We start from the raw sequence: 20,992 nt of genomic DNA, 5'->3' as shown, positions 1-20,992 counted from the left end.
TTTACAGCATATCATACAGACATTCAAGGACAGGTTTTGTTAACCAGAGTCCACATTTGAAAACTTTAAACCCCTTTTTTAGATGCTCGATTCCCAGTAAACTGTTACAAGGATGGTTTTGTAAGTTTAAATCAATGGAACAATGGGAGCTCATTTTTCCCCAAACCATATACGGTGATATGCTGGATATGACGTTGGGTTCAATAAACAAGCTGTTTTTAGTCGAAAATATGTTTATGTTTTAGTTGCCGCGTTGTATTCGGGTCACAGAACTGTAAGGTGTGAATACGCTGTTCTTTTTACTCCGAACTTTATGATTCAGTCGTGTATATCTGAACTGCTGTTTATTGAGTTTACTTTTAAACCCAGACAGGCAGTAGTACTAATATGAACGGTTCATGACGTTTTGGCTATTTGAAGTACTTCAAAACAAACTGAAGCTACCGGTACTGTTTTGTTTGCTTGACTTTGTCCTGACTGTACGCATTCCTTCGGGGTCAGGCGGACACGTTCTGAATAACTAGGGCGTTATTTTATTCATTATAGCCTTATGACCCACACATACATTGAGAAAAGTGAACGACTTTTCAATTGAAGCTTTTAGAACTATCTAAATTGTTATTTTTGGTTTATGTGAATGTTTACATTTGTAACTTTTTCAACAACAAAAAAGGTTATTTTTTGTACAGGAAAAAAATAAATGAAAGCTATTTATGTGTTTTTAAAAATAAAAATTGAAACAATTGACAAGGTTCTGAACCTGTTTTATATATTATTCACCCTGAAGTATATATTAGGCAATAAAAATGTATCGCTTTGAAAACGTTTACTAATATAAACCCGAATTATTAAACGCGCGCTAGTGCTGAGTTTAGAAATACAAAGATACACTTAGTAAGTTAAATGACACACGTTTAGACAAGTAGTCTTTCTCAGTGAACTGGGATGCATTTGAACTGAGCCGCAGCATTCAGTGCACAAGGCGTTGCTTTAATTGGGAGATTGTCTCCCGAGTTTCCATTGAGAGGCTCTAATGTTAGCTGTGGAGACTGCCCGCAGGGGGCGAGGCAAGGAAATGGTTTGTTGGCGGTTAGCAATTCTTCACAAGGATAATCTGCATATCAGTGAGTGCAAATTATTTACCATTTAGCTAATCGAGACAATTTGCCTCCTTACAATGGTCGAATGGTGCTCGAATTTGAGGTAGTCTATCACCGTGCTTCCAGTGCAGTAAGCAGTGGAATCCATTCTCCGTTATGTTCATAGGATAAATGCTTTATGAATTGATAATTAGGCGCGCATTGCTATTATTTATTTCGTCAGTATGCACGCCATCTTGTTTATCTTTTATACGACCTGTCATCAGTGTTACTCACGAAACCACAGGTACACCTGTGCTGTATTGTGCACGAGTCTATATTTAAAATGCGCGACCTTTTTGAGAAACGTAGACATTCACTAACACGCTTTGGAGCTGTAGAAGGTAGCTATAGTGCGGAGTTACATATATTTTAACCGAATAACTAATTTACAGAAATGACAAGAGTGGAAACACGAAAGAACTGCCACTGTTCAATTTCAACCAGGGAATTAGAAAACTAAGGGGTTTTTTTGTATTCATTTATTCTATTTATGTTGTGTGTGTGTGGTGTGGTGTGGTGGTGTGGGGGGGGGGGAGTTTAAATAAAATTAAAAAGACGTTAAAATGATGTGGTTATATTAAGCTTGCCGTTATCCGCGTGAAAATGGAGTTACGTAATGTGCACGGGGCACGTTATACCAGTACACTCACTTCACCAGTGCTCATAAGCAGACAGACTGGAACACCAGCGTCGAGAGGCTGAATTAGCATCACCCAGCCCAGAGGCACACAGCTCCGGTGTTTGCATTGACATGAGAACACACTGAAGGTAAACATGCACTGTTCTGCTCCGCTACAGTAGTAAATGCACCAATTATCAGTACAAATGTTCAACGGTCTTCCAGAGCTAAGAATGTAAAACAAAGTACATAGCCAATCAACACGGTTATACAAAGTGACAGGAGGAGGGCTGCTCACACCCCCCGTGCTGCAGGTAGTGACAGGAGGAGGGCTGCTCACACCGCCCGTGCTGCAGGTAGTGACAGGAGGAGGGCTGCTCACACCCCCCGTGCTGCAGGTAGTGACAGGAGGAGGGCTGCTCACACCCCCCATGCTGCAGTTTGTGTAGCAAGGAGCAGCAGAAAGGTGAGTGAGTGTGTGTGTGTGTATGTGTGTGTGGCTTCCCAAAGCCGCACTATGTTTAGCAAACAAGAGCCCTCCAACCTGCATTTGTGATCCCCAGCCCTGGATAAACACGCTGAGAGGTCTGGAGAGATTGGGCTGAGTTCTGGGAATTCAATCAAAACAAACAGGGGGAGGGCTACAGTGGCAGCAGTGTGCTGCATTTTAAAGAGAGGCTCTGGTTTTCATCAAATTCTGTGAACCTGAGCGCCCCAGACACACGGGACAGAGTGCCAGCTTTGTTTTGCTGCCGCACAATGTCCCATTCATGGCTCTGAAATCTCCCTTTCACTCTCTCCCTGGGGCAGGGGGCTGGGATGAGGGCTTTGGGGGCTCGGGCTCCCTAAAGGATTAGCCTACCCCCTTAATAAGCAATCTGTTCTCAGTCGCTCTCTCAGCCTCTCGAGGTAATTAACAATATCAATAGGGGCAGGAAGGCCAATGATGGGAAAGACAGTTTCTCCAGCTTGAGAAAAGAAAGGACTAGAAACTGTGTGGCCTTTTGATGTGTTCATGATGAAATGGGGGCAATTGAAGAGACACTAGTAACGTACACATGGGTTTGGGGCTAAAATAACGCTTTGAAAGCAACAGAGTCTCACAGCAATGTTCACAACCATTCCTGTTTTATTGAAGCCTTTGAGCACTTTCATGTTTTCAGCTGCAGGAACACAAGACCCCATTAAAAGCTACTTGCACCTGCTGTTACAAGCTGCAGCAGCAGCACTGGAGGTAATGAACATGCAAGCTGTGTTACAGAAACTCAGAAATGAAATCCCTAACAACATGAACATGTTCAAATGGAATTAGAAAACGATTCCGTGCCATCAGCCAATCAGCTTCCAGCTCTAGTGGGCTTCTATCAGACGGAAGATGCCCGCTGGAATGTCACAGCATTAACTGTCAATCACATTTAAACTTATCCACACAGTACCAGCTTTTTCATTGTGACCTGTCTAATAAAATTAAACAAAAATCTATTGGACAGCAAATACTAAACAAAGACACAAGTGGTCTTAATTTATATTATTCTCTGCCAAAACCAGCCAATCAATACTCTGCACTGAAGCAACCAGTCCTGTACCTGCAACAACCAAATCAGCCAATCACAGCCTGTCAGCCCGACTAGAGCACAGTCTCTTTCACCAACAACAAAGCGAGACACGGACAGTTCAGTAATATTGCTCCATTTAGATATCTGCCATTGTCCAGACAAACTAGAAGTAACTATGACACGTACAAAGTTATTTGTTTAATAAAGTTATTATTTATTTTGTTTCTCTAATTATGTATGTGATCCTTTAAAAACATTTTCAGGACTATTTTCCTAAAATGTTTCTCAGCAGAAGGGTACCTGACGAATCCTTACAAGTTTAAGGTAAATCTAGGTTTAACACATTTAATGTACAGGAAAGTGCTGTGATGAAAGACAGGCCTTGTGATAGTTACTGATTATACACATTAAACATTTAATTTCACTGCAGTGTAGGTTTTCCTTGCTGTTTGCAATTTGCCTTTTCCAGTTTTCATGCTGTGTTTTTACACAGATAACATTCATTTATAAGTCATGTTGCCACCCTTATTGACAAAGCATGACCATTGGGTCCAGTTTAAAAAATATCCTACTTATTTGACAATCAAATACCACAGCTTTCAGGTGTTCATATTATTTAATTAAATAAGGCAAATCATATACAAATCAGTTCTGTTTATTTACAATCAAATTGAACAATAAATTAAATTGACCAATGATTAGAATGACTTTGCCTACCCAAGCACTCTAGCACTGTCCAGCTTGTCAGAATCACCATTCATTTGAGTGATTCAGCACACAGTACACAGTTCAATAGTACATTGAATGATTATCAAAAGTAATGTCAAGCTAATAGAAGCAGTTTTCTAGTATCCCAGCCCCCAGGGTGCAGGCTCAAGATGCAGACCTCCGGGAATAGGGAATGTGTTGGCAGCAATCTCTTCATAGGGTCTGAAAGGAGAATCTCCACAACACATTACTCAATTAACCCTAACCCTACCCCTACCCCTAACCCTTCAAATACACATACCCCTACCCCTAACCCTTCACCTACCCCTACACCTTACCCTAACCCTACCCCTACCCTTTTACCTAACCCTTCCCCTACCCCTACACCTTCCCCTAACCCTTCCCCTACCCCTTCACCTACCACTACCCCTTCCCCTTTACCTAACCCTTCACCTACCACTACCCCAACCCATTCCCATAACCCTAACCCTACCCTTACCCTTTTACCTAACCCTTCTCCTACCACTACCCCTTCCCCTACCCTTTTACCTACCCCTTCCCCTACCCCTTCACCTTTACATAACCCTTCCCATAACCCTAACCCTACCACTTCACCTACCCCTACCCCTTCTCTACCCCTTCCTCTACCCTCTTTTTGTGTTCTTGTTTTCTTTCACCCAGCTCCCCAGTCTAACCCTTGCAGCTACCTCTGGTCTAACTCATTTTACACAACCCTCACTACCCTGTATCTTTAACCTTCAGCTGCAATACATCCAGCACACCGTACATTTCATTAAGTAACCTTCAGCTGCAATACATCCAGCACACCGTACATTTCATTAAGTAACCTTCAGCTGCAATACACCCAGCACACCGTACATTTCATTAAGTAACCTTCAGCTGCAATACACCCAGCACACTGGACATTTCATTAAGTTCTCTATATAGCTCTAGGTGTTCTTTTGATTCCTTTTCAATATTAAAGTCTAGTCTATAGTTTCTTTTGTCCTACTGGATACATGAGAATTCAGATGACACGATTGAACTTGATCGATTTTGACAATTGTTTGCCCTTTTGGACGCTGCAATATTGCATTTAACTGTTTAACACTGCGCTCAACTGTTTGAAGTGGGAATATTGATCCCATTACTGTCCCATTAGTCAGGCATCATAGGCAATACCAGATCTTATTCAGACTAGGGTGTTCTCTGTTAAATCGGGTGACCACATCCTGTTGACTATCTGCACCACACACATCCATTCCTCTCTGTTAAAGACATTTCACAGAACTGAATTTCAAAGCATCTGGCAAGGGGGGTTTACTGAACTACTGTAGCTTCATGGCATCGCAGATATGTTGCCTTGATCAGCAGATCTCTGGGTCCAATATTGTCTTGAGCTTGCTGCAGTCCTGAGAAATCTGTGCCGGACTGGGGTCCCTGGGTCTTGTTCAGGGGGTGAGTTGCTGGGAAGTGCTGGGGTCCCTGGGTCTTGTTCAGGGGGTGAGTTGCTGGGAAGTGCTGGGGTCCCTGGGTCTTGTTCAGGGGTTGAATTGCTTGTGCTCCCTCACTACGAGGAAGCTGAGCTCCAGGGAGCCGGCCGAGTCACTGCACACAACAAGCTGGGACAGAAGAGAAGACACGCAAAGGGGACGGTTCATGAAAGTGTTACTTAAAGCGTACACGCAAACATCTTAATCCTGTTTGTCAAACAAACGCATCAACAAATAAATAAACACACATTTACAAAGGCATCCTTTTACTATCAAAGGGGCGACAGCATCCACCATGCAGAAGAAATGCAGCAGTGGGGCTGTCCCGCCCAGCCGTTCAGCATTCCTAGAAATGGATTGCTCCACAGGGATTGAAGATATGTACAACTCATGGGGATATGTACAACTCAATCTGTATTGGCTTCCCTCAGTCTCCTTAACCTCTCACAGTATCAGCATCATGACTCCTGCAGCACAGTCTTCAGGATCTAATTACTGCATCACTGAAATCATTCAAATACGAGTCCTCTGGAGTCATAACATTTCACACATAAATAAAGAGTAAAACTAAAGAGACTAGCCAACCTGCATACTGGATGTTTGCTTTCCACAACCCCAAGGCCTGTATTGATCATTTAGACAGTGGTCTGGACTCTTGACCGGAGGGTCGTGGGTTCAATCCCAGGTGGGGGACACGGCTGCTGTATTTATTATTATTATTTATTTCTTAGCAGACGCCCTTATCCAGGGCGACTTACAATTGTTACAAGATATCACATTATTTTTACATACAATTACCCATTTATACAGTTGGGATTTTACTGGAGCAATTTAGGTAAAGTACCTTGCTCAAGGGTACAGCAGCAGTGTCCCCTACCAGGGATTGAACCCACAGCCCTAACCACTACTCCACACTGCTGTACCCTTGAGCAAGGTACTTTACCTAGACTGCTCCAGTAAAAACCCAACTGTATAAATGGGTAATTGTATGTAAAAATAATGTGATATCTTGTAACAATTGTAAGTCGTCCTGGATAAGGGCGTCTGCTTAGAAATAAATAATAATAATAATAATAATAATAATAATAATAATAATAATAATAATAATAATAATAATAATAATAATAATAATAATAAAGTGATGCAATCCATGCCGCTGCCACAGGTCTCCATGGTGCAATGTGGAGTAATGGAGCTCGGTGGAGTTCCTGTGTTTCAGCTGCTGGGTCAATGCCCCAAGCTCCAGAGGAATGTGCTTCTCCGGCAGCAAGGCAGACAGCACAGGGAGCCTCAATTAGAACCAGACTGCAAAACCAGGCAGCACAACCAACACAAACTGCTTTCAATTAAACCAGCAGCTTTCAGTTTCTCCAATTAAAATGTAATCTCGTAAAAAACATTCTTCTATGTCTGCTATTGTGTGGTGTTGTGTGTGGTGTTGATTAACCCTGTCATTGCCAGTATCAAACTGAGCTACATTTCAGTAACAGGAAAACACTTTCCAAACAAAACATTCAGCAGCAGCAGCACTTATGGTTCTTATTTTACAGCAGCTTTTCACTATCACACTGCCTGTCTCCCAGTCCCTCAGCTCTAACAAGTAGACCACAATGCCAGTCCCTCAGCTCTAACCACTAGACCACACTGCCTGTCTCCCAGTCCCTCTGCTCTAACCACTAGACCACACTGCCTCCCAGTCTCTCAGCTCTAACCATTAGACCACGCTGCCTCCCTCCCCAGTCCCTCAGCTCTAACCACTGGACCACACTGCCTCCCAGTCCCTCAGCTCTAACCACTACACCACACTGTCTCCCAGTCCCTCAGCTGAGTGGTCTAGTGGTTAGAGCTGAGGGACTGAGAGGGAGGCTGAGTGATCTAGTGATTAGAGCTAAGGGACTGGGAGGGAGGCTGAGTGGTCTAGTGGTTAGAGCTGAGGGACTGGGATGGAGGCTGAGTGATCTAGTGATTAGAGCTAAGGGACTGGGAGGGAGGCTGAGTGATCTAGTGATTAGAGCTAAGGGACTGGGAGGGAGGCTGAGTGATCTAGTGATTAGAGCTAAGGGACTGGGAGGGAGGCTGAGTGGTCTAGTGGTTAGAGCTGAGGGACTGGGAGGGAGGCTGAGTGATCTAGTGATTAGAGCTAAGGGACTGGGAGGGAGGGTGAGTGATCTAGTGATTAGAGCTAAGGGACTGGGAGGGAGGCTGAGTGATCTAGTGATTAGAGCTAAGGGACTGGGAGGGAGGCTGAGTGGTCTAGTGGTTAGAGCTGAGGGACTGGGAGGGAGGCTGAGTGATCTAGTGATTAGAGCTAAGGGACTGGGAGGGAGGCTGAGTGATCTAGTGATTAGAGCTAAGGGACTGGGAGGGAGGCTGAGTGGTCTAGTGGTTAGAGCTGAGGGACTGGGAGGGAGGCTGAGTGATCTAGTGATTAGAGCTAAGGGACTGGGAGGGAGGCTGAGTGATCTAGTGATTAGAGCTGAGAGACTGGGAGGGAGGCTGAGTGATCTAGTGATTAGAGCCGAGGGACTGGGAGGGAGGCTGAGTGATCTAGTGAGTAGAGCTGAGGGACTGGGAGGGAGGCTGAGTGGTCTAGTGGTTAGAGCTGGGTATTTGTACTCATGCTTGTTGAAACACTTGTCTAGCAGTTTGTAATACTCACAGCTCCTGACAGACTCGGAGAGAGGCTCCCTGTCCATCGTGGCTTCAGTCTGGGTCTCTCTCATCTGCAACACAGACACACGCATTCAGAACCAGGCACACAGACAGGGAGTACTGCACATACTGCCCCCTGGTGGAGACTGTCTTCACACCAGGCACACAGACAGGGAGTACTGCACATACTGCCCCCTCGTGGAGACTGTCTTCACTCCAGGTACACAGACAGGGAGTACTGCACATACTGCCCCCTCGTGGAGACTGTCTTCACTCCAGGTACACAGACAGGGAGTACTGCACATACTGCCCCCTGGTGGAGACTGTCTTCACTCCAGGTACACAGCAGCCAAGAGATACAGAGCAGGTTCACCACTACAAACCCTTCAAATGTGTTGCTTGTTTTTGAAGAGGGGAGATTATCTATTCAGGAACACACAGTTAATTAGTAAACAAGGGGTCTGAGTTGGGATAACAGGCAATATATATCCTAATCCCAGTCGTTTGCCATTGCTACCCAACATTTAACATATAACATTTTGGGATACATTTAAAAATACTAAAGGAAACTCAATGACAATCGTTTTGACCATTTCATCACCGAGACACAGTTGAAACGCCTGTCACTGAATTTCTAAATGTACCACTACTTAGTGTTTAATAGGGAAGGATGAAACGTTTTGGGGTACCACTGCATTGTTAAATAACTCATCTGGATATGTTTGAGGGACGCTTGTCTATCCAGGGATACCACGACATTGGTTTAATCCTTTCAGAACAAACATGACCTTTTGAAAGCCTGTCGGAGAGTCTCCAATGTAATAAAAGTCTTACCTTCAGCTGCTCTTTGAGGTACTCTGCTCTGCTCATCAAGCTCTTAATCTGGACGATTAAAACAAAAGCATCACAAGAGAATCTAGTTTAGTGGCCACCGGTGGACATACACAACTGGGTGTCAAGTTCAAACACATCTGTAGTTTAATTAACTACAATGAAATGTTTAGTCATTCACTAAGCATTTACACAAAGCTGAAATACTCACCACGACATTCATTCACTATGTTATTTATTCACTTCGTTGTTACAGTTTATTTGAGATTATTCTGCACTATTTACTAAATTGGTTTATGCGTTTGTCTGTGAATTGTGCTGCTTTGAGAATGGCTCTGCAGACAGCGGTGCTTCTCCCTCTGGCTCTGCAGACAGCGGTGCTTCTCCCTCTGGCTCTGCAGACAGCGGTGCTTCTCCCTCTGGCTCTGCAGACAGCGGTGCTTCTCCCCCTGGCTCTGCAGACAGCGGTGCTTCTCCCCCTGGCTCTGCAGACAGCGGTGCTTCTCCCTCTGGCTCTGCAGACAGCGGTGCTTCTCCCTCTGGCTCTGCAGACAGCGGTGCTTCTCCCCCTGGCTCTGCAGACAGCGGTGCTTCTCCCTCTGGCTCTGGAGACAGCGGTGCTTCTCCCTCTGTCTCTGCAGACAGCGGTGCTTCTCCCTCTGGCTCTGCAGACAGCGGTGCTTCTCCCCCTGGCTCTGCAGACAGCGGTGCTTCTCCCTCTGGCTCTGCAGACAGCGGTGCTTCTCCCTCTGGCTCTGCAGACAGCGGTGCTTCTCCCCCTGGCTCTGCAGACAGCGGTGCTTCTCCCTCTGGCTCTGGAGACAGCGGTGCTTCTCCCTCTGTCTCTGCAGACAGCGGTGCTTCTCCCTCTGGCTCTGCAGACAGCGGTGCTTCTCCCTCTGGCTCTGCAGACAGCGGTGCTTCTCCCCCTGGCTCTGGAGACAGCGGTGCTTCTCCCTCTGGCTCTGCAGACAGCTACTCCTCCCTTGTGACAGCAACCACAACTCTCGCTGTCTGCGGTTGCCCTTAACAGTTCTTCCATATACTTTTTTTTTTTTTTTGCAGTTCGCAGCTGGGTCAGTAGGGTGCGCTATTCCCACCTGACACCATGTGTGGTAAAGTGTCCCGGCCAAGTCCAGTCAACCCCCTTTAAACACTAGACCCAGACACAGTAACTGCAAGCTTTACGCACGCTCACAGTACATACTTACACACATACACAACTGTGCACTAGTTTTGAGATGCTATGACATGAATTTTGCCTATAATGTCCTTTATCTTTCATGATAAAAAAACTCTGAACCTCAGTAATCCAAACTGGCCTATGATCCGAACCACACTGTCATGATGAAATGTATGCTCATAGCAGCTATCGAAACCAAACATCATTTTTAGAATTCGATAACTAGTATGTGTGTTTTGTCAAATGGCTCTCACTCATTATCAAATCACTAATCGGAGCAGGGTCCAGTCTCAGTTGCTTTGGGTTTGTACCGGGAACTATTGCAGCTTCTTATTTTAGCAGTTTTAAAGAAACTAATAATTGGAGACATGCAGTCCAGCTGCAGTGTAGCGGTGTATACAATACAGAGCAATCAGCAGGCATGCTCAGTCCTAGACAGTTACAAGACAAGCTCACAGACAGGTAAAGACAGATAAAGAGAAACATGACAAGAGCTTAAGAAGATCTACAGAAGCACTCAACATGATTGCAACCATCACAAAGAACAAGAGAATAAAAGGGCCACTTGAAGCTACTTAATTTGTATTTTTCTTCTAGATTTAGTGTGTCAAATTATTTTACCCCAATTATCTCCCAAATTTAGGACTGTCAAATTGTGCTCCCTCACCGCAGCAATCCCACGACCACTACAATTGGCCAGAGCCAACGATCCTGGTGGAATTGCCCATAGCTGCTTTCTCTTTATGGCGCGAAGAGACTGACCTGCTCCCTCTCACACCTGGGGCCCGGAACTCACCTCACTGTGAAGCAGATCCCTCCGCCTGCCTTGGGGTTCCGCTGCAGCAGGACAAGAGAAAACAAATCTCATCAAAACTGACAGGTTCTCAGATAATATATGTGACGGCGTCGTGTGCAGGGTGTCTCTTATTATAGAAGAGATGTAATATTGTGCATTTGGACAAGGGGACCGCAAAGCTCAAACTGTGTGAAATGAATACAGTAAGAGACACCCTACACATGATGTATTAACACTTATTATAAATCACACAAAGGAATAGCTTTAAAATGAAATATATTTATATTTTGTAAAAGATAACCCCCCACCCCCATTTGTGAAATGGTTCAGTCCAGAATCAACTGCTATAGTCCCTGAATAATGAATATAATGAATAAAGTGCAGCCAGAGAAACGTGTGTTTTTTGAAGTTTGTAGCAATTTCAGGAATATTTTCTTCAGAGAAACTAGTGTCAAGTTCATCAATATTTAAAGAAAGAGTGAAGTTAATAGGATGCTGATGTGTGGTGCTCCATGCACACAATGACGTCTGTACACATCTTAAGATATACTAGAATTCTGGCAAAACTTCACTGTGACTGGTTGATTTCTGATGCTTAAGTATGTTAGTGAAATTCATCCCCTGCCACGGCTGTAAATACAAAATCAGAGCATGAAACAGCAAATCACCAGCACCTCCAAATGTACAGGGTATGAAACAGCAAAATCACCAGCACCTCCATATGTACAGGGTATGAAACAGCAAATCACCAGCACCTCCATATGTACAGGGTATGAAACAGCAAATCACCAGCACCTCCATATGTACAGGGTATGAAACAGCAAATCACCAGCACCTCCATATGTACAGGGTATGAAACAGCAAATCACCAGCACATCTATATGTACAGGGTATGAAACAGCAAAATCACCAGCACCTCCATATGTACAGGGTATGAAACAGCAAATCACCAGCACATCCATATGTACAGGGTATGAAACAGCAAAATCACCAGCACCTCCATATGTACAGGGTATGAAACAGCAAATCACCAGCACCTCCATATGTACAGGGTATGAAACAGCAAAATCACCAGCACCTCCATATGTACAGGGTATGAAACAGCAAAATCACCAGCACCTCCATATGTACAGGGTATGAAACAGCAAATAACCAGCACATCCATATGTACAGGGTATGAAACAGCAAAATCACCAGCACATCCATATGTACAGGGTATGAAACAGCAAATCACCAGCACATCCATATGTACAGGGTATGAAACAGCAAATCACCAGCACATCCATATGTACAGGGTATGAAACAGCAAAATCACCAGCACCTCCATATGTACAGGGTATGAAACAGCAAAATCACCAGCACCTCCAAATGTACAGGGTATGAAACAGCAAAATCACCAGCACCTCCATATGTACAGGGTATGAAACAGCAAAATCACCAGCACATCCATATGTACAGGGTATGAAACAGCAAAATCACCAGCACATCCATATGTACAGGGTATGAAACAGCAAAATCACCAGCACATCCATATGTACAGGGTATGAAACAGCAACATCACCAGCACATCCATATGTACAGGGTATGAAACAGCAAATCACCAGCACATCCATATGTACAGGGTATGAAACAGCAAAATCACCAGCACCTCCATATGAACAGGGTATGGCATCGAGGCTCAGACAAGTTCCTCCATGTAACCCAAGATTACGATCCTCTCAATAACCAAGCTTCATTCCAACTGGTTAAGCAGTTCTTTATATGTTAGTAAACATGTGGGAGCTACATATGTGCATGTGTACATAAAGACAGAGGAACAGGCATCTCTATGTACCAGCAGACTCGCAATAATAAGAATGATCTTACCAGGTTTCACCTCATTGGATAAGCAGATTTGTATAAATGAGACAGAACACGGGACCCTGGAGAAACCTGTGCAAATCCACACCTTTTTTACAGACTTTTGGCACTGGGCCCAAATACGTATAGCAAAACCATAAACAAAAAGATTAACACAAAGACACATGTTATTAGATTTCTGTCAACAGTTTACATGACATTTCATTACACAAGTTTGCAATGTTGTGTGATTGCAAGTAACGAATAAACAATTACTACAGATCTAGAGTTTCCACAATATTTACGATGCTAAAATATCTAGAAAACTGTAAATAGCCACTTTGAGGACAAGTAAGCTATCTTGCTGTATATGCCCAGAATCTGATGTTCTCAATAACGCAAGCTAAATAATACGAATAGCAAGTTCAATTGGACAGGCGGCTCTTCAGATATATGCTGTAATGTGTGAAGTGGGACATACTGATGTATGGCCGCCTCCATTATATCACCTTCACAGGGGATTTCATACACAGAGGGAGACAGAAATGAATAGAAATCAAAGAGAGACTGGGTACCACATCTCATATATGTAAAACTGCACTGTGACATACATAGGGACACCTCCCCATACCCTCAGTGCCAGGGATATGCATCTCGTGTGGGAGATCAAAAGCACACACTCCCAGACAACTCTGTGTTCAACAGTGGTGTTCTAAAACCTATGTGAAGATACATATAGCATTAATATACTGAGGAGCTATATCTGATTCACAAGAAATACTAGAAGTAACCTTAATCTGGCTGACATGCGATGGCAAAATATCAAATTCAGCAGAAAGGTTTTTCAATAAACAGCAAATCACCAGCAGGCTTTTTGTTTCCAAAATGAAAGAACAGTAACATATGGGCTATGCAATTTCAATTTGAAACAGATGAGCCTGTGCATATACCACACACAGGCACTGGCATTCTCCGTGCAGCTAAGGCAGCCCACATCTGGCTTTCAAACTGCACTCGACTGGAGCCCTTTTTCACTGGGTGAGGTAAAGCGATGGCTCCGCTTATAAACACTAACCTAATAAGAACAACATGACACAGACAGCACAAGCAAAGACATCCGTTTGAATACATGCCGGTCCATGACTAGAAATACAAGTCAATCAGTATCATGAAAAAGATCACTGTGCCCTGCATCCATCGTGTACACATGTACAAGTCCAATGAAGATAGCCTGCACCATCATGTGCACATGCACAAGTCCAATGAATATAGCCTGCACCATCGTGTGCACATGCACAAGTCCAATGAAGATAGCCTGCACCATCGTGTGCACATGTACAAGTCCAATGAAGATAGCCTGCACCATCGTGTACACATGCACAAGTCCAATGAAGATAGCCTGCACCATCGTGTGCACATGCACAAGTCCAATGAAGATAGCCTGCACCATCGTGTGCACATGCACAAGTCCAATGAAGATAGCCTGCACCATCGTGTACACATGCACAAGTCCAATGAAGATAGCCTGCACCATCGTGTACACATGCACAAGTCCAATGAAGATAGCCTGCACCATCGTGTGCACATGTACAAGTCCAATGAAGATAGCCTGCACCATCATGTGCACATGCACAAGTCCAATGAAGATAGCCTGCACCATCGTGTGCACATGCACAAGTCCAATGAAGATAGCCTGCACCATCGTGTACACATGCACAAGTCCAATGAAGATAGCCTGCACCATTGTGTGCACATGCACAAGTCCAATGAAGATAGCCTGCACCATCGTGTGCACATGCACAAGTCCAATGAAGATAGCCTGCACCATCGTGTACACATGCACAAGTCCAATGAAGATAGCCTGCACCATCGTGTGCACATGCACAAGTCCAATGAAGATAGTCTGCACCATCGTGTGCACATGTACGAGTCCCACAAGTTTAGTAAAGAAAAGTCTTAATCATCAGTTATTAAAAGTGGGCATGACCTCTGGTATGATTCATCACAGCTTGCACTACACCAGCAGCTCTCAAACTTTTCCTACAGTCGTTGGGTCCCGCTTTAAAGTGACTTTGCTCTGGCACAACTCCCAGCTGAAAAGAGTAATTTACTAATAAATGACAGAAATCATTAGGTTATTATCATAACTCTGGTTCCCTGAAATAGAAATATATCCATTACACAATGGGTTACCCTATTACACCCGATTCAAATGAACACTCTACCAAAGCTGCGTCTTATGCCCGTGACATCAGCACGCCTGTCTCCACCCCCACAGCAGTGCCATACATCTTCTTCAGCCTAATGCATATAATTCAAGTACGAAATGTATTCCATTACACAATGGGTAAGCATACCCAAGCCGTCACAAGGAGATGACTTGCAGAACAGACGAGACCGATGGCTTGCCATACTTATAAAGCACGGTAATGTCCACAGAACATAGAATTACCTCATGCATGTGCTTCTGAATCCGTCTGCTGTCAGCACTATGGTTCCAAAGGCAGGGTTCTGAGGATCCAGGACATTAAGCCTGTAAAACCTTGTGAAGGTGTGAGGAGTGGCCCACACCATTGCATCGCAAATGTCAGAGACTGATGCACCCTGAAACAACACCCAAGAGGTAGCAAGACCCCTGGTGGAATGACCTGTGACCTTCTGGAGGGAGCAAGTTGGCTTGTTCGTAAGCAATCTTTACTGTCTCCACGATCCAACTGGACAGCCTCTGTTTTGATAGAGCTTGACCTTGGTTCTTAGTTCCACAGCACATAAACAGTTGCTCAGATTGCTGCCAACTTTTTGTCCTGTCAACATAATACGCTAATGCCCTAACCGGCAAAGCATATGGAGCAGACGCTCCTCATATGACTGGAATGGTGGAGGATGAAAAGCCTCCAGTTCCACAGACTGATTGACATGGAAGGTCGATAGGCATTTGGGCACAGAGGCCGGATTCGTATGGAGCATGACCTTAGTCCTAGACTCTGTAAAAAACAAACAAGCTTTTGCCACTGGAAATGCCTGCATCTCAATCACACGTCTGGCAGAGGTGATGGCAAGTAAAAAAGCTGCCTTCAGAGACAGGTATTTAAGCTCTGTAGAATGCAGAGGTTCAAAGGGTGGTTTTGTGACTGCACGCAGCACCACATTTAACCGCCACTGAGGAACTATGTCCTTCAAAAGGAGGCTGCAGCCTCCGCGCCCCTTTCAGTAACTGGTCAGCCAGAAAATGAGCCCCTGGAGACACAGAGTCAATTTTAACATGGCATGCAGAGATGGCTGCCAAGTAAACCTTCGAGGGGGACTTACCCTCATCAAAGAGCTCCTGCAAAAACTGCAGAATGACTGGCATGAGACAAGTCTTGGGATCAACCTGATGTGCCAAACACCAAGTTTGGAACACGCCCCACTTGTATCCATACTGAGCGCGTGTTGAAGCAGCTCTCACATTCTGGAGAGTCTATATGACTCTCTTCGACAAGCCTAACTAGCTGAACCAGAGCTGTTCAGGGACCAGAACCAGAGCTGTGGGCTCGATGGTTGGGGTGCCACAACGTCTCCTGCACCTAGCTGAGCAGGTTGCAGCGTGTGGGCAATTGACAAGTTTGGTGGCGCAATAGCTGGACCAGCGTGGAGAACCATGTTCTCCTGGGCCACCAAGGGGCCACTAAAAGCACCCTGGCTCATTCCTGCCTGATTTTCTCCAGGCACATTGGAAGCAACCGGTGGAAAGGCATAAAGGAGAATCCTCGGCCACTCGTGTGCAAGGGTGAGAAAATATGTTAATGAAGACAGCCGCAATATACTCATTTAAATATTTATTAAGTCTTCTTAGCGAGATCTCTACATTATACATTGCGAGAGTCGTGCGACATTGTTCAGATAAACAGCAGGAGTTGAGTTGTGGTTTGCTGCAGCAGAGGGTGCCCGAAGGATAATGTCTATACATGCAAATTTAAACGTCATCTGTACAATGCATTCTGTACATATGGAAAGGCATAAATAAATAAATATTGAATAAATAACCTTGCACTGCACACATCCGTCTGTATAAACACTCCAACGGACCTCTAGATTACATGCATGTCTTTAACAATGGTTAACCTTTTGAAAAATCTTTCTTTACACTGAAGTGGCCTTAAAGAAAGGCTTTGCTGTAATGTGTCCAAACATGAACGTGAACCCAGGATTAAATCACAAACATGAATGTGAACCCAGGATTAAATCACAAACAAGAACGTGAAACCAGGATTAAATCACAAACATGAATGTGAACCCAGGATTAAATCACAAACATGAATGTGAACCCAGGATTAAATCACAAACATGAACATGAACCCAGGATTAAATCACAAACATGAACATGAACCCAGGATTAAATCACAAACATGAACGTGAACCCAGGATTAAATCACAAACATGAACGTGAACCCAGGATTAAATCACAAACACAAAGGTGAAACCAGGATTAAATCACAAACAAGAACGTGAAACCAGGATTAAATCACAAACACGAATGTGAAACCAAGATTAAATCACAAACATGAATGTGAACCCAGTATTAAATCACAAACATGAACATGAACCCAGGATTAAATCACAAACATGAACATGAACCCAGGATTAAATCACAAACACGAACGTGAAACCAGGATTAAATCAGTCACCAAACACGAACGTGAACCCAGGATTAAATCACAAACATGAACGTGAACCCAGGATTAAATCACAAACAGGAACGTGAAACTAGGATTGAATCACAAACAAGAATGTGAAACTAGGATTGAATCAGTCACCAAATGGACTGGAGATGTGTTGATTGTGTTTTATTCACAATGCCTCTCATTCAAGATATATTGTCTTACTTTAGTTGACTGACCAGCAATATCAGTTCTTTGGTCGAAGTCTCTAAAGATGACCAAAAGCTGCTACGGCTGAGGTTCTCTGGAGAAGGTGGTCCAGTGACTATATGCCTGTACCATCGTCAAGTTTTTCTTGATAAGTATAAGCATCTCATAGTTCCGAAGTGGTGTGCTGATCCCACTAAAAGCCACAAGACACAAGGATCGGTAAAAGGCATCAAAGTTACTGAACTTTGTGATGTGTGGTTTCTATAGCAGTTGTTAACCAACTACATTCTGCATGTAACTTTTAAAATGTTGAAGAGTCTTTCCTTTTTGTGTAATTATATACTTAGATTCTTGTAGTTAGATTCTTGTAGGAGCGAAGTGAAATTCCAGTGACGGCGGAAGTTGTTAACCCCTCAAGTTCCTTAAGTTTACCATGGTAATCTATTTTTGGTGTTTTCTATCAGTTTGTAGTTTTCAGAACACACCTGAGTGAGGTTTGGTAATTTCAAATGTGTCACTGTAACAAAGAAATCTAAGTTCCACAGATAAGTTCATAACCCCTCAGCTCCAAGCTAGTGCCACTGGAAGCACACCCTGTCACGTTTTACTCTAGATCTAACCCCAGACAATGCGAAATTGAAGAATAATGCCAGTTCGGTTAGGACTCTGTGGTACTTTAGCCTCACCAAAGTGGCCATAAGCAATGCTTGAATGCATGACAAATGCAACTTCAAAAATCCGTAATCAGCGGATACTAAAAAGCCCCGCCACATCAGTTATTTTGGCCTAAACTTGGTAGAAATACCAAAACTTCAAATTTCTAGGGGGTTAATGACCCGTGGGGGGACCAAAAGTGTTTCACAAAATTCTGAAGCGTGGTCCCTAAGGTTCTTACAGCAATACTAACATTTTAGGACCAGCATCCCCTACAGGGTAAAGGGTTGGGCTGAAGTTCAAATAAAACTCGTCATTTACCCGTCGTCTGGCAACTTGCCAAAAGTGAGTTAGGTGCTCCTGGTATTTTTTTCTTGAAAGCCCTATTCATTACGAGTCGAACGAGGTACTACACATGATGGTAGCGTCTAAGTTGACCTTTGCCAGGTTACAGCTCAAAGGTGAAATTAAAAACAAAAAAATTATTGGCATTTCTGAACTCAGCAGGCCCGATAACCCCCTGGAGAATTTTTCTAGCAAAATCTGAGACGGTCGGGCAACAAAATGCCCCTTTTCTGGTTGAGTTGGTGTGGAATGACCCTAATAGTATAATAGTGATAACGCAATTGCTGAGGCAGGTTCCTTGTTAATAATGGTACTCCCTCCACTTTCAGGCTTTATTGACTCGTCGTATTACTATCTCGTAGCACGGCACAGCAATGTCATTATCCCTGAAACATGACATACCAGCCAGCATGAGCAGCAGCTCCCCCAGACTCTGCTGGTATAGATCCAGTGTGCCACTGCCATCCTCGCCCTCTTCCTCCTGCAGAGACACAGACAATCAATCACAGGGGAACAACTTCCAAATTCAGAATTTTCTTTGCTTGAAACCAGGAGACATTGCTCTTTTTTTTCCCCCCACCATTTAAGATTGTTTCCCCCAACTCAGTAATTCCCCAAAACAGCTCAGAAGAAGTGATGGTCAGTGGACATCCTCCGATCCCCAAGCCAGGAGCCCTGCACATGAAAAGGGGGCGAGGCAAAGCCCTGCCATAAATGTACTGTTTATTTTTAGAACGGGGTACCCCTCCACTCCTGTTCAATTTATTATTTTGCATTTGTTTTGTTGTATTATTATTATTATTATTGTTGTTGTTGTTGTTATAGAATTTTATTTATTTATAAATATGACGGCGTAGCCGTGTTGTTTTGTTATTGTTTTATTAAATGTGATGGTGAAGAGCCGTAGGTTTTGTTTGGCAGCGTGGATGGGAACCTTCATCCACAAATCCACTGCTCTGAGCGGGTGTTCTAGGAAGGAGGAACCAGAGCGAGGTAAACTGAAAAGAAAACAAAACTGAAAGAAATCTGTGTCAGTGAAGGCTACTGCCCAGCCTGACTAATTTATGTATTTTTGGGTTCGAGATTTTGTTTTGTTTAACTGTTTTATTTTCGCCCTGTAAGCAAGAGTGTATTTTTGTGTCTGAAAATAAAAACGGCTCACGCAGCGCCTTTTGCACCGCAGTATTTTTGTATGTTTCCTTCCTGCACTCTGGCTTGACGTCACCTCTACAGCCATCCCTGTCACATGGGGCTGTTTTGTTCAGAGTGCCTGAATACTTGCATTGTCTTCTAGTTCCATCAGTCAATCACCATGTTTGAAGGTCTCTCTCTGTTTTAAAACATGCTGTTCCAAGAGTCAAGGTCTCCTATAGGAGCCAGGCTGTCAGGTATCTTGACCCATCCCATTTATTTATTTATTGCATTTACATAGCACTTTTTACACAAAAGTATCGCAAAGCACTGTAAAGTACATAGCAGAAAAAAAGATATTTGTATAGCATGTCACACATACAACTGCCACAGTCAGACCATTTAAATAACAGTATACACATAATACAAAAACAGCCATTTTAAAGTTACATTTAAACCCACTAAGATAAGAAAGCCATTTTATAAAAGTGTGTTTTTATTGAAATTATTTTTTTAAATGAGAATTAAATGTAATTCAATTCCCACAACCTTAACAAAAAGCACTATCCTGTTTTTTAATCTTAATCTTTAAAGTGTGTCTAGGGTTTTGCCAAACTTGTGTATACAATTATGGATGCAGCTAAATGTCTAGCAGCTTAACTGAGAAAACGGAAATAATGTAATTTAGCTCCAAGCACCTGTTAGCGAAGTCCCCACTTGATTATGTGTTTCTACACGACACTGAACATGTCTTAAAACCTACCATTAGGAAACTTGGGGTTTTATTTGACTCAGAGCTTAACTTTAACCAGCACATAAAAATGATTTGCAAAGCCTTTCTTCATCTAAGGAATATAGCTAGGCTGAGAAATGTTTTAGACCAAGTCTCAGCTGAAGCCCTGGTCAATGCAGAGACTGCATGATTGTAACTCACTGCTCACTGGTCTACCACAATCCTCCCTGTCAGAAACAGTTGGTTGTGAAGCCTGCTGCCGGAGTGCTGACTCACACCGGCTCTACACAGCGCCTCACACTGTGAACCCTGGAGTGCTGACTCACACCGGCTCTACAGAGCGTCTCACACTGTGAACCCTGGAGTGCTGACTCACACCGGCTCTACACAGCGCCTCACACTGTGAACCCTGGAGTGCTGACTCACACCGGCTCAACAGAGCGTCTCACACTGTGAACCC

At 43.8% G+C, this 20,992-nt stretch overlaps 1 protein-coding gene across 6 annotated transcripts in view; it reads right to left on the bottom strand.

Moving 5' to 3' along the window:
* Window positions 1–5,445: 5,445 nt before the first annotated feature.
* Window positions 5,446–20,992, bottom strand: part of LOC117398692 (serine/threonine-protein kinase ULK3) — a 46,554-nt gene continuing 31,007 nt past the window's right edge. The window contains exons 12-16 of one of the 6 annotated variants that reach the window (XM_058998382.1): window positions 19,071–19,149; window positions 10,981–11,021; window positions 9,005–9,052; window positions 8,178–8,241; window positions 5,446–5,647 (exon numbers count right to left, since the gene is read on the bottom strand). In XM_058998382.1, coding sequence (XP_058854365.1) covers window positions 5,631–5,647; window positions 8,178–8,241; window positions 9,005–9,052; window positions 10,981–11,021; window positions 19,071–19,149 — 249 coding nt within the window. In that variant the 3' untranslated portion in view covers window positions 5,446–5,630. Of the gene's footprint in view, window positions 5,648–8,177; window positions 8,242–8,998; window positions 9,053–10,980; window positions 11,022–17,684; window positions 17,863–19,070; window positions 19,150–20,992 lie in introns of those variants that run through there. The other 5 variants (XR_009308407.1, XR_009308406.1, XR_009308405.1 and 2 more) reach the window with 5 other exon arrangements.

Source organism: Acipenser ruthenus, chromosome 24, assembly GCF_902713425.1.
Source record: "Acipenser ruthenus chromosome 24, fAciRut3.2 maternal haplotype, whole genome shotgun sequence".
NCBI classification, from domain to species: Eukaryota; Metazoa; Chordata; class Actinopteri; order Acipenseriformes; family Acipenseridae; genus Acipenser; species Acipenser ruthenus.
The sequence above is the reverse complement of the archived record's forward strand: the minus strand, read 5'-3'. Positions and strand labels throughout refer to the sequence as shown.